This window comes from Podarcis muralis, chromosome 13 (assembly GCF_964188315.1).
Source record: "Podarcis muralis chromosome 13, rPodMur119.hap1.1, whole genome shotgun sequence".
NCBI lineage: Eukaryota > Metazoa > Chordata > Lepidosauria > Squamata > Lacertidae > Podarcis > Podarcis muralis.
Genome location: NC_135667.1, coordinates 48680027 through 48693895, shown reverse-complemented (window position 1 = coordinate 48693895; position 13869 = coordinate 48680027). Strand labels below are relative to the sequence as shown.

General features: G+C 44.3%; 1 protein-coding gene across 5 annotated transcripts in view; it reads right to left on the bottom strand.

Annotated features, from left to right (window-relative positions):
- USO1 (USO1 vesicle transport factor) overlaps nt 1-13869 on the bottom strand; it is a 50881-nt gene that overhangs the window by 3311 nt on the left and 33701 nt on the right. For all 5 annotated transcript variants that reach the window (XM_028701715.2, XM_028701718.2, XM_028701716.2 and 2 more), the window contains 9 exons: nt 13561-13671; nt 11952-12070; nt 10836-11017; nt 8776-8897; nt 7721-7859; nt 6939-7102; nt 4937-5029; nt 3132-3221; nt 2401-2511 (listed from right to left, as the gene is read on the bottom strand). In XM_028701715.2, the coding sequence (XP_028557548.2) occupies nt 2401-2511; nt 3132-3221; nt 4937-5029; nt 6939-7102; nt 7721-7859; nt 8776-8897; nt 10836-11017; nt 11952-12070; nt 13561-13671 (1131 nt within the window). The remainder of the gene's footprint in view (nt 1-2400; nt 2512-3131; nt 3222-4936; nt 5030-6938; nt 7103-7720; nt 7860-8775; nt 8898-10835; nt 11018-11951; nt 12071-13560; nt 13672-13869) is intronic.

Genomic DNA, 13869 nt, shown 5'->3' with positions numbered 1-13869 from the left:
AGGGAGAGCTCCCCCCACGCTCTGGAGACTTCGCGTTGCTTTCGCTGAAGCTGCCTGAAGCCCCTGGAGCGCAGTGCAAACTCCCGCTGCGCTCCGGGGGCTTGAGGCAGCTATCCACAAGCCTTCAGAATGCAGTAGGAGTTCCCTCCGCGCTCCGAAGGCTTGCAGATAGCTGCCTGAAGCCTGGAGAGTGAGAGGTGTCGGTGCACACCGATCCCTCTTGCTCTCCAGGCTTCACTTCGCTGGAGAAGTGCTGCACAGTTTTCCCTCTCTGCGCAGCGCCCCTTCAGTGAAGCAGGAGGAGAAATGGAAGGGGCTCCGTTTCTCCTGCCGTTTCGCTGAAGGGGCGCTGAGCAGAGAGGGGTAGAATTTTTTTCCCCTGTTCTCCAACTCCTATGGTCCGGTGCGTCCTATAGAGCGAAAAATACGGTAGTCATAAATTTGTCAGAAAATGCACAGAGTTTCTCAGAGGCTATAGCAAACTATGCCACTGTGGAAGTAATATAAAATTTGCAGCGTTTAAGCCAAATAGTGAGGCAGAACATGTAACGAGATCCCCACTGCTCAAATCCATACATAATGGGAAGAATAATTTTTAATATGGCTACACCTAAAAACCCGCCCTCCACCAGATTACCCGAGTATCTTCCTTAAAAATGTGCAGATAGCATTCATTGAAGTGTAAGCTTTCGAAAGACACTTTCTCTAAGTAACTAGAGCAGTGGTTTCCAAACTTTTCTTGGCCATGCCCAAACTGAGCATCTCTAAAATCCTGACACGCCCCCCCCCTGTTACATATAATTCTTATTATTCAAAAAGTGAATCCCTATTAACGTGGAGGAAGCCTAAAAGGCCATTAACTGTCCATAACTCATTCTCGAATTGCCCCCCCTTAAAAATCAAATTGCCCCCCTGTAGCATGTGTGTCCCACATTGGGAACCACAGAACTAGAGGAAGGTTGGTGTTTGAAGATAATGTGCCCTTACTATACCACCATAGAGAGATAAACTTTATTCACATTAGCCAACTGCCGTAGCAACATAAAACAAGCAATATATACAATTAAAAAGACAACAATGGGTAAAAAGGGAAATCAAATGACCAAGATTATTGTTCAGATAGTGGCCCTTAATCTCATTGCACCCTCGATAAACCTAGAGACCTTTGCTGTTGTCTGATCATTTTGATCTGATAAAAGAAAGAACAATATGGCCGCAGATGGGCGGCCTGGGATGGTAAGTAAGAGTGGGGTGATGATCTCATTCCTCAGATCTTTATAAAGGGGACAGGACAGGAGAACATGAGCCACTGTTTCCAGATTGCCATCTCCACAGGGGCAGAGTCGTTTCTCAGTTGGAATCTTTTGGGATCTGCCCTCAAGTATGGCAGAGGGCATCACATCCAATCTGGCCAGTGTGAAGGCACGTCTGTATTTTGGGATAGTTAATTTATACAAATATGGTGCCAGGGAATCAAACTGAGAAGGGGGAAAAAGGCATACCAAGGACAGAGTTTCTTTATAATGGCCAGATTGTTCTGTTGCTCTAAGTCCTTCAGACGCTGTCCAATTAGCCTATTTGCTTTAATAAAGCCCATCGTGAGAAGCTGATGTGGGCGGAGTCCGCAGGAGAGGAATTTTTGGTGCACAGTTTTAGACCACACACTTTTATGAGGGTCTTGTGTCACTAAGGGCAGTAGACCGGGTGGATTTAGATTTAGACGGAGCCAATAATTAAGAGTTCTTTGCCAGGACCGAGCTTCTACAGAGGAAAGACTTGCCTCCAATCGTAATGCTGCGTTTGGGACACAAGGTGGTACAGAAAAAAATCTGTCTTAAAAATTTGGATTGGACAGACTATACCACCATGAAAAACATACGTTAGCCTTCCAAAATATTCCCCAAGGAATGCCAAAACTCCTTCAGTAGTGAAGTTACCCTTTACCAGTTTATTCTGACATCTCTATTATACCAGTTTATTTTGACATCTCTATGGAAACTAATTATTCTAAGCAACAGAACTTGTTAAGGCGGTTCTGCTGTCTCCAGCTAAGGGGTCTCCCAGCGTTGGATAGCTGTTTAATTGAGGTGTTGAACTTGGAGATCTCATGCAATTGTTCTACCAGTGAGCTATGGCTCTTGAAAATCAAGTATTATACAATCCCCTGAATGTGAACATGCAGGTCCTGCTTATCAAAATACAATACGCTCCCAGGAAATCATTTGTTAGGTGAGTGTTTGCATAATGAGTCCACGATTTCCATTATTTCCTATGGGAACATTTCTAATTTGTGATATCTGCCAATAATGTTGAGTTGAGCAAGGATGAAGCCGCCAGTTCAGCAAATCTTAACTGAACACTTAAAATTAAAAACTTAGTATTTTTTGATTAGGAAACAACCTTTAGTTCTTTATTCTCTTGCAAGAGCGTCGAGAGCCTTCTTTCCAAGTCGGCTGTCTTTGCTACCATAACGGTGCCATTGTCTCCTGATACAGGAACCGGGGTGATGCTCTGCAAAACAAAGAATACTCAACAAGACTGACAGGGTGCAGGAGATATATTTGGTCCAACACCTGCAAGGTGTTCTGTACGGCAAAGTACAGCTAACGCAACAAATCAGACAATCTGTGTGAACGTGGGCCACTAGAGCTTATGTGGTATAAGAACACACTACGGCTTTTTATGGATTATGCTAGACCAGGGGTCTGCAACCTTTAAGACAAAAAGAGCCACTTGGACCTGTTTCTGAAGAAAAAACAACAACTGGGAGCCGCAAAACCATTGCGACATTTAAAACAAATATATCTCCGGAGCCACAATTTGACAGCGGGCGGGAAGGTGACATCGGGACGGTGTGTGACTAACGCACGCACCGCCCCCATGCGACATCACAGCCAGTACAGCGCCTGCCACAGTGGGGAGTGTCGGGGCGCACAATGCGCCTCCTCCCCTCGCTAGTATCCGCCCCTGAGCCGCGGCAAAGGTGTAAAAGAGCCACACGTGGCTCCGGAGCCGCGGGTTGCTGACCCCTGTGCTAGACAGTTGAAGGAGACAAGAGGACTACTGCTGTTTATTACATCCCATGGAAACAACACAAGGACAAAAAGATAAGAGTGAAAGTCTTATATTACCAGTTTTTGAAGCAGTTCTTGCTTTTCACTTTGAAGTTTAATAATGTCTGTGGACTGAGACTGGATTTGGGCCCTCAGGGTTTCAACTTCCTGTGAAGGGGGAAAAAAATAAATGAATTCCGCTGCTAAGATAACAGCATTGTTTGCAAACAGAAGCAGGATAAGCGAATTTTCCAGAGGTTTGGAGGGCATCACCAATGCACACAACTCATTTTCTTTTTTCCCTTTTTTATTATTTTTAAAAACAAAGCAGAACAAACAAGTCAAAGCAAAACAAGACAAAAAAGAAAAAAGAAAACAAAAAGAAAAATCACATCTACAAAGAAAACCATATCATCATACTAATCGTTACATTCATATACACATATTGACTTCCTTCCTTTGTTCTGAGACCTCATAGTTTTTAATCTTTCTGTACTGTTGTGTCTAGTGTAGATTACCTCTATCTTTATGCCTCTTGCACCATTTTTCAATTTCTTTATGCAAAGCTTCATTCATTACATAAAGGTAAAGGTAAAGGTACCCCTGCCTGTACAGGCCAGTCTTGCCAGACTCTAGGGTTGTGCGCCCATCTCACTCAAGAGGCCGGGGGCCAGCGCTGTCCAGAGACACTTCCGGGTCACGTGGCCAGCGTGACAAAGCTGCATCTGGTGAGCCAGAGCTGCACACGGAAACGCCGTTTACCTTCCCGCCAGTAAGCGGTCCCTATTTATCTACTTGCACCCGGGGGTGCTTTCGAACTGCTAGGTTGGCAGGCGCTGGGACCGAGCAACGGGAGCGCACCCCGCCACGGGGATTCGAACCGCCGACCTTTCGATCGGCAAGCCCTAGGCGCTGAGGCTTTTACCCACAGCGCCACCTGCGTCCCTAATTCATTCATTACATACCGATATACTTACTCCAGAACAATGTTTTTTCATTTCAAAGGTACTCCTGGTCAGGAGAGTGTGGTGCTGAAATAGGGATTCAGCCTGTTTTGGATGGGGTGGTGCTCCCCTTAAAAAAGCAAGCTTGCAGTTTGGGGGGAGGGGGACTCTTGGATTCAGCTTTGCAACTGGATGTCTAAATAGTGGTTGTGGCCAGGGATGCTGTCAGGCGTTCGCGGGCCCAACCCCCACAGTAGTTTGCCAGGGATGGATCAGACAAGGAAGGTAAAGGTAAAGGGACCCCTGATGATTAGGTCCAGTCGTGGCCGACTCTGGGGTTGTGGCTCTCATCTTTCTTTATTGGCCGAGGGAACCGGCGTACAGCTTCTAGGTCATGTGGCCAGCATGACTAAGCCACTTCTGGCGAACCAGAGCAGCGCACAGAAACGCCGTTTACCTTCCCGCCGGAGCGGTACCTATTTATCTACTTGCACTTTGATGTGCTTTCTCCTAGGTTGGCAGGAGCAGGGACCAAGCAACGGAAGCTAATTACCTCATCCAGAGGAAAGGGGCAAAACCAGGCTTCCTCAAACTTGGCCCTCCAGATATTTGGGGACTACAACTCCCATCATCCCTGACCACTGGTCCTGCTCACTAGGGATCATGGGAATTGTAGGCCAAAAAAACATCTGGAGGGCCGAGTTTGAGGAAGTCTGGGCAAAACAAACTGTGCTGCTAAAAGCCCTAAATCTCAGAGAAGGGCCTCTGACTTCTCCCACCAGAAATAACAAGCTCAGAAACAAAAGATTTATATAATGCTACTTTTTGATCAGGTTTCCTTCTAAGGATACCTTCACACATTACAACTGGGGAGGAACCATGTTCTCAAACAGCAGCAGTCACGTCAGAATATCTTATGGAAGCACCAGGAATTCTTACTTTATATAGTTCTCTGTCAACCTCAGGGCCACTTGGCTTGTTCGTTTGTGAAGACTGCTCTGTTGTTGTTCCTCCTGCTGCAGGCGAAAGCTTCTGCAAATATCGGATATTAACGAAGGAAACATTAATTTTAAAAGAATAAGTATTTTTAACAAAGCACTTCCATAAATAGCATCCTGAGAAACTCAAACTTTTTCTTTTTCTTTTTTAAAAGTAAGCCCTTTGGGATTCATCTATAGGCTGTCAAGATTGTGGCAGTGCCTGATGCCGTCTTTGAAACAAGAAGAGACTCTGCAGCATTTTCAGTGATCAGAAGGATTCAGGAAGTACAGTGGTACCTCGGGTTACATACGCTTCAGGTTACATACGCTTCAGGTTACACACTCCACTAACCCAGAAATACTGCTTCAGGTTAAGAACTTTGCTTCAGGATGAGAACAGAAATCGTGCTCCGGCGGTGCAGCAACAGCAGGAGGCCCCATTAGCTAAAGTGGCGCTTCAGGTTAAGAACAGTTTCAGGTTAAGTACGGACCGCCGGAACGAATTAAGTACTTAACCCGAGGTACCACAGTAGTACAGACCATTGCCACTCTGCCCATGAACAGCAGATACAAAATATGCAATATAATGACATATTTTCACATACATGGCATAGAACTCAATTTTCCATGCAGGTGTCGGTGTTGTTGTTATTATTTTTATTATTATGTCAGCTCTGGTATAGGTATTTAAAACCAAAATAAGAGGAAGGAATAACGCCTTTTCCATCCCGATCCACTACTTGACAGTTTGCCAATGAACAAGCAGCACTGCAGATTTTATATATTCCTTGTGACTGCACTGCCTCCATTATTTAACAACCATTCAGAGAAATGCTGCAACAAATCAGTGACTATAATTATAAAGTTGGAAGCATTTACTACATGTGCCTTACAATTCAGACACTGACACTCATAAGGTTATTAGGTCAGCATATCCATTTTAGCCTTGTGAGGACGTATGTATGGAAGTCACTTACAATAGTGGACTGAAAATCATTAAAAAAACTTCAATAATGGCTGTGAACAACCAACAGGTTATGATAGCAGTTAAAACAATAGGCAATTGTAGGTCTCAGCAGTTAAGATTTGCCACAGAGTCCCATCTGAAGACCACTTTTTGAGATTAGGTAAGTAGCTACTGAAAAAAAGGATATTTATAGCAGTGGTACCCAAACCCTGGACACCCCAGCCTAGACATGAATGCTTTGTGCCTTCTTTACTATTTTTTAGGCAGTCAATGAAATCTCTCTTGTTCTCTTTTGCTTTTAACAAAATAGCTTTCAAAAACATCCAAAGCCCATTTAAATGGATTTCTTTGTACTGGCGTTTCAAGGTGGTTTTATCAGCTGTTTTTATTTTTCCCTTTCGTTATCGCAAGCCACCGCCTTGAGGCTATGTGCATTACGATGGGATAAAAGTCTTACAAACAAACATATCCATACTGCAAGTCACGTTCTTTCCCATTAACCACTCTGTTCAACTAAGGAATAAAAAGTGACAAGGGGACCAATGCCACCTTCCCCTGGTATCAGGAACTTGCCTGCCTTCTGATCTGAGAGCAAGAAAACAAGCCTTTTCTGATCAACATTTTACCCAAGAAGAAAAAGAAGAAGAAGAAGAAGAGGAGGAGGAGGAGGAGGAGGAGGAGTTTGGATTTGATATCCCACTTTATCACTACCCGAAGGAGTCTCAAGGCGGCTAACATTCTCCTTTCCCTTCCTCCCCCACAACAAACACTCTGTGAGGTGAGTGGGGCTGAGAGACTTCAAAGAAGTGTGACTGGCCCAAGGTCACCCAGCAGCTGCATGTGGAGGAGCGGGGAAGCGAACCTGGTTCCCCAGATTACGAGTCTACCGCTCTTAACCACTACACCACACTGGTGTACCGCTCTTAACCACTACACACACAGATGGACTGGAATTTTCATATCAGGTATCGACCGCCAACACTCATGTACTCACCAAGCTTTCAATCAAAGAATCTCGTTCCTTCAGTTGTTCCTGCAACAGTTCAAGCTTGTGTTTCCATGCTTCTATCTCCCCATGCAATTTGCTGATTTCTTCCGGCTGAACGCCATTCATCTGAGCCACATCGCCATGGGAACTATGATGCTGATTGTCTTTTCCTATTAGTCAGATTTGAAAATGACCCATTTGTAGAGTTCTGGGACAGACATTTCCACAAATATTTCCCATCCCAAACTCATTTAAAATCTTTCCTTCCTTAGAAATGGTACTATGAGCTAAGTAAAGGTAAAGGGACCCCTGACCGTTAGGTCCAGTCGCGAACAACTCTGGGGTTGTGGCGCTCATCTTGCTTTATTGGCCAAGGGAGCCGGCGTACAGCTTCCGGGTCATGTGGCCAGCATGACTAAGCCGCTTCTGGCGAACCAGAGCAGCGCACGGAAATGCCATTTACCTTCCCATCGGAGCGGTACCTATTTATCTACTTGCACTTTGACGTGCTTTCGAACTGCTAGGTTGGCAGGAGCAGGGACCGAGAAACAGCAGCTCACTCCGTCGCGGGGATTCGAACCGCCAACCTTCTGATCAGCAAGCCCTAGGCTCTGTGGTTTAACCCACAGCGCCACCCGCGTCCCAAAAACTAGTACTAATTTCACACATTTTCCAGGGCTGTTCAAACAATATGCATCAAAGTAAAATGTCGCGTTCTATGGTCTGAAAATGCGCAGGAATCTGAATGTGACAGCAAAACGTAGACAGGACACAGCTAGCAGTCCTACCTAGCTGTACTTTAAGGAGATTGTACTGGTCCTTGTGTTGCTGGATCTGCGACATTTGCTGGGTGACTGTGGTCTGAAGCTGCTCGTTTTGAGCTTTTATAGATTCTACTTGTTTCTTCAATTCCTCAAGCTCCTGATCCTGGAAAATAAAACAAGAATCTACTGAATGGTATCTTACATTCATTTTTTTAATTCTGTTTATTGCTACTGTTATTATTATTATTTTTTTAAATCGCCACAAAAATTAAGCACCCATAGGCATTTACCTATAGACATTTGCAAAGGAACTTAGCTCTAACTGCTTATGCTATACAGAATGCCACACAATGCCACTGGTCTAAAATAATGCTTGCACATGTCTGTGCATTTGCATAGGGTGCCTGTGTGTTTGCCAGTGCATTAAACTAGTAAAAAGGTAAAGGGACCTCTGACCATTAGGTCCAGTCGTGGACGACTCTGGGGTTGCGGCGCTCATCTCGCTTTATTGGCCGAGGGAGCCGGTGTACAGCTTCCGGGTCATGTGGCCAGCATGACGTAAGCCGCTTCTGGCCAACCAGAGCAGTGCATGGAAACGCTGTTTACCTTCCCGCTGGAGCGGTACCTATTTATCTATTTGCACTTTGACGTGCTTTTGAACTACTAGATTGGCAGGAGCAGGGACCGAGCAACGGGAGCTCACCCTGTCGTGGGGATTCGAACCGCCGACCTCCTGATCTGCAAGTCCTAGGCTCTGTGGTTTAACCCACAGCGCCACCCGTGTCCCTTTCGCATTAAACTAGTAGCACTGTGCAATATATTTTATGGTATAAGCAGTTAGTGCAACAAACAAAACTGCCTATTTCCAGAATTTAGGGAATTCACAGGTGTCAGTGCACCCAGAGTGCAATGGATTAGTGCCACCCCCAAGCTTCTTTTTGTTGAGAGGGTTGCAAGTTCTAATAATACGTTTAATTAGCACGATTACGGTAATGGGTAGTTTGGCCCTAATATATACCACCTTAAGCAGATACAGGGCCCACTAGTGCAAATGAAGCTAAGATGTTTGGGTTTTTTACCTGAACTCTAATGATGCTTTTGTAGCGTGTCACTATGTTGTCGTGTTGTTCTAAGGACTTCTTCACTTCCTCTTCCTGTTTATCTTCTTCACTAGACTTATAAACTGCCTTTGTTATAATGCCTGTTTCAAAAAAAAGTAATATCGTTTCTTTTATTAGACATTCTAAGCCACATGGTTTTGAAGCAATCCCAGTGCCTGTTCAGATATAGAAGTTTAACAGGAGTTAGCCATTTTAGTTAGTTTAACAGGAGTTAGCCATCGAAAAAGCCATTCAAGATGCAATAAATGTGTTGTTGTAGTATGGAAAAATCATTTGTGTAAGCAAGCACCAGTAAATCGAGAGTATGACCTCTGCATATTTTCTTAGCTCCCAATCATTGGAATGCCTTTCAACTGACATATTCCTGGTAAAGTGGTGCCTCGCAAGACGAAATTAATTCGTTCCGCAAGTTTTTTCTTCTTGCGAGTTTTTCGTCTTGCGAAGCACGGTTTCCCATAGGAATGCATTGAAAATCAATTAATGCGTTCCTATGGAAACCGCTGCCAGGCTGGCGGTGCGGAGAAGGGCTTTTCTCCCCACCGCAAGCCTTCAGGACAGGTACGGGAACAGAGGGGAAGGCGCGCAGCACTTTTCCTCTGTTCCCGGGGCTTGCGTGGGAGGAGGGTTTTTCCTCCCCACCGCCAACATTCAGAACAGCATTCTGAATGTTGGCGGTGGGAAGGAAAACCCTTCTCCCACCCCAAGTCTTCAGGACAGCCATCCGAAGGCTGGCGCGGGGAGGAGGTGTCCCCGCCCCGCCGCCCGGCTTCGGAGCAGCCTTCCGAAGCCGGGCGGCGGGAGGAGGTGTTCCCGCCCCGCCGCCCGGCTTCGGAGCATCCTTCCGAAGCCGGGCGGCGGGAGGAGGTGTTACCGCCCCGCCGCCCGGCTTCGGAGCATCCTTCCGAAGCCGGGCGGTGGGAGGAGGTGTCCCCGCCCCGCCGCCAGGCTTCGGAGGAGGTCCGAGGACAGTGGGGAAAACGCGCTGCGCTTCCCCGCTGTCCCGGAGATTTCCCTATGGGCTTTCGTCTTGCGAAGGAAGCCCATAGGGAAATTCGTTTTGCGAAGCGCCTCCAAAACGGAAAACCCTTTCGTCTAGCGGGTTTTCCGTCTTGCGAGGCGTTCGTCTTGCGGGGCATCACTGTATTTAAATCCAAGCTCCTCTATAAGATACTTCTGTTCGTTGTTGCTGTTCTCAACTGATCCTTGCTCACTTTCCCTTTTCTTCCTCCCTAGTGTGTCATCTATTTACCTATAGACTTCAAGTCCACAGGCATGGTCCATCTTATTTTGCAAATTTCTGTACGGTACATAGCAATTTTACTATCTAATAGATCAACTACAACCTTTACAGCAGATAATGTAGCCTAATTTTGTAAGAGCAAATCTACTAGCTGCCAGGAAAAATAAACGGCAAACCACATTCTCAGATGCAGAATGGATCAGAACATGTTACCAAGAATTTCAGCAGGTAAGCCTCATTGTGCTGTAAACTAATTGCACCATCACAATCTCACCAAAGCAAACACACATGATGCAGCAAACCCTCAAATATTAAGAAGCCAAATTAACTGGTCTTATAGCACACCGTGAACATAACAAACCTATTGTACTTCCTGTGTAAAATTGTTTGCCTCCGCGTCATAACATGCTTTAGGGTTGCAGAAAATTTAAAAACCTTAAAAGGTATAACTCAATTAACTTTACATCCAATTCTGAAAAAAAATCTTTCAAATCCAATTGTCTTAAGTAGTAGAGTGGTACCTTGGGTTACATACGCTTCAGGTTACTGACTCCGCTAACCCAGAAATAGTACCTCGGGTTAAGAACTTTGCTTCAGGATGAGAACAGAAATTGTGTTCCGGTGGCGCGGCGGCAGCGGGAGGCCCCATTAGCTAAAGTGGTGCTTCAGGTTAAGAACAGTTTCAGGTTAAGAACAGACCTCCGGAACGAATTAAGTACTTAACCCAAGGTACCACTGTAAACACAAAACTCAAGAGAAGCGAAGTAAGAAGTCTCACCCTCTAGCTCCTTTACCAGTTTAGTAAATTCATGATCAAACATCATATGGTCCGGGCTAGAAAAGCTTGGCTGAGGTCTCTGAGCTGCTCGGGAATAGAATTCGTGTTTGCTGATGAATCCCAATTTCTCAACGAAGTTTTCCTTGCCAATCCTCTTTTCTATCAGTTGTTTCAATTTCTCCCTGGGGGGTGAGAGACGGATCACGTAAAACCACTGCGAACTGCACAAAGATGCCTTCTTTTCCATTTCACCCTACCAGTCCACCCCCAGCAAATTCCTATTTAACAAATAGCTATATCAGTTATATCAAAGGCAATATAAAGTAGTACAAAGTGGTAGAGACAGATGTGCCCTCAGATTTAGCAGTCTGAATGGAGTGCAGAGGGCGAAATGGAGAACAGATGAGTTTGCAAAACCGTAAAAGCACTCCTTTCAAGAGCTTGGAAATAATGAGCTGAAGGGAGACTATAGTGAAAATGAACAGGAATGGTTTTCATTTTAATGTTGAGACTCAACGTTCAGTCGTGTAAGAGAAATACGACTCATCAAGCTAATGGACAACTTGCTAGCTATTAATTATGGCGGAAAACATTCGACCCTACCAAAGTTTGTAATAATAAAATAAGTTTAAGTCTGTATCTAATTTTCTCTGGCTTAACCATATTGGGGTGTGTTGAGTTAATCTATTTCCTAGTCTTTGCCCTGAAAATTATATTAGAATAGACCAGGGGTCAGCAAACTTTTTCAGCAGAGGGCCAGTCCACTGTCCCTCAGAGCTTGTGGGGGGCCGGACTATATTTTGGGGGGAAAATAAAAATGAACGAATTCCTATGCCCCACAAATAACCCAGAGATGCATTTTAAAGAAAAGGACGCATTCTACTCATGTAAAAACACGCTGATTCCTGGACCGTCCGCAGGCCGGATTGAGAAGGCGATTGGGCTGGATCCGGCCCCTAGGCCTTAGTTTGCCTACCCATGGAATAGACCAACCACATTTGTAGGCAGAAGAATGAAGCTGTATCCCCCCCCTTTTTTTTTTACATAGGAGATACTTGGTACACCAGGAATTGTGGCCACGACACGAGTTTCCCATTCACCCTTCCAAGTACTCACTTCTTATAATTCTCCAGCGAGTTGTCATTGTAATAAATGGAAATTCCTAGTAAGAGAGCACACAGCCCTTGGACTAAGTGCTCCTCTTCTCCAAGGTTTTCCGCTATCTGTCCTGTCAGCTAAAAAATTGAGTTAAGGATGTGTAGACATTTCATAGACAGAGGCATTCTAATTCTTGTACAATACTTTTTTTTTTTTTTTTTGCTTTTACTAATACTAGCTTAATCAAGCACCAGTATATTTATTTGTACCACACCTTTCTTCCTGAAGGAGCCCAGGGTGGCAAACATTAAAATATCAATAGAATTTAAGTAAAGCATTCGCTATTTATATGCATATGGCTGAGAGGAGAGATCAAAGTATGAGACTTTTGAGCTCCCTTGAAAGATAATGACCAGATTCTAAAGAACGTCAGAATCTGAAACGTCTGTTACAACTGTTAAATAAAAACTTATCTTTTGCAGGATTACAACACCTGTCCTTCCATTAAAGTTTACAAGTGCACATTCAAAATTAAAATCCCTGTAAGTTTATCCACGCATCCAAGCCTATACCTGTCAAAGACTCCTTAAGAAATTTACATACACTTGTCAGTTTGCATTTCTTAGTACAGAAAGTATTGATCTGATGTGTAGAGTTCTTCCTTATTCTACTTAATTCAAGAGGGTTCTGGAAGCTTCTCTGTGTGAAAGAAGCAAGCAGAAGGTGCAAGATATTTGGGTTATTCCTTCAGAGAAGATGAGTACAGCTGGCTTAAACTGGGTCTGTTATCTCTTTCTGCCAAGGTCATACTGACTATAATAGTAGGGCCAGAAGGAGCTTGAGTTTCACATTTCCTTTTTCTATCTCTCCTCTGGTGTGGTGTTTAGGTTAAGTCTGCTGCAACTGGATTTCTTATGGACCAGGGCGAATCCTGAGTGTATTGGATTTGTGACAATTATGCTCATTTGCCTTCAGTAAAGCTCTGCTGGATGAAATATAATTGCCTCTGGTCTATTTTTTGGGAATCCTGCAATGTGCTTAAGTTTTTACTCTGCTAACTATATATTGGAATCTACTCTGGATCAATAGTGAGTAGAATTTCAATGACAATACTTCCATCAGGCAGGTGGTGACTTCAAGCCTGCTGATCAGCGGCGCTTCAAAGCACCATGCAGCTTTTTAAAAGCCCCAGGTGGTGCTTTGAAGTCCCAAAAGTCATCACCTAACATGACTGTAAAAAACCAAAAGGTGAATGGTTGCACCCACCTTTTAACTTTAGCCTGTGAAGGATAAAAACCACCTGTGACCTAAAGTGTTGGGGCAGCTCTGTAGGTTATGCAGAAAATATTATTTCTACAGGTATAACAGTTTCTTGCAGCAAATATGTGAAATGTGGGCAATATGTACACTTACTGAGATACCTGTGTTACATACAGGAAACACCACATATACTACCTTGAGTTCCAAGGAGGGATGTAAATGTATTTAAGAAGGAGGTAAATACTGCATTAGCAACCCTAATGTGTGGAGTCTCCTTACTTTGAGCTTGCATACAGAAACTTGTGCTCCTAAAGAACATTTCCTGTCATAATTCAGAGACATTAATTGCTGACGTGTAAAAGGATACAAATGGAACATTGGCAGAATTGTGCAGAAAATGTGTGACAGCAATTGGGCAGTTGCTTAGCCAGGTACAAAGCAGCATTAACAATCCAACTCTTGTCTGCACTTTGCTTCCCTGGAAGAAACAAACAAACAAAGAACAAACTTTTACTTGTATTTACAGCTTTTCTGTTTCTTCCACGCGTTGTTTCTACTTTGAAGCCTGCAGCAGTCTTAAATGTTGGGTGTCCAGAACATTTTTTTACACAACTATTAAAATCCAACCATTTCCTCTATTAGGAATGAGTGTGAATCCTTATGTAGCAAAACTGGC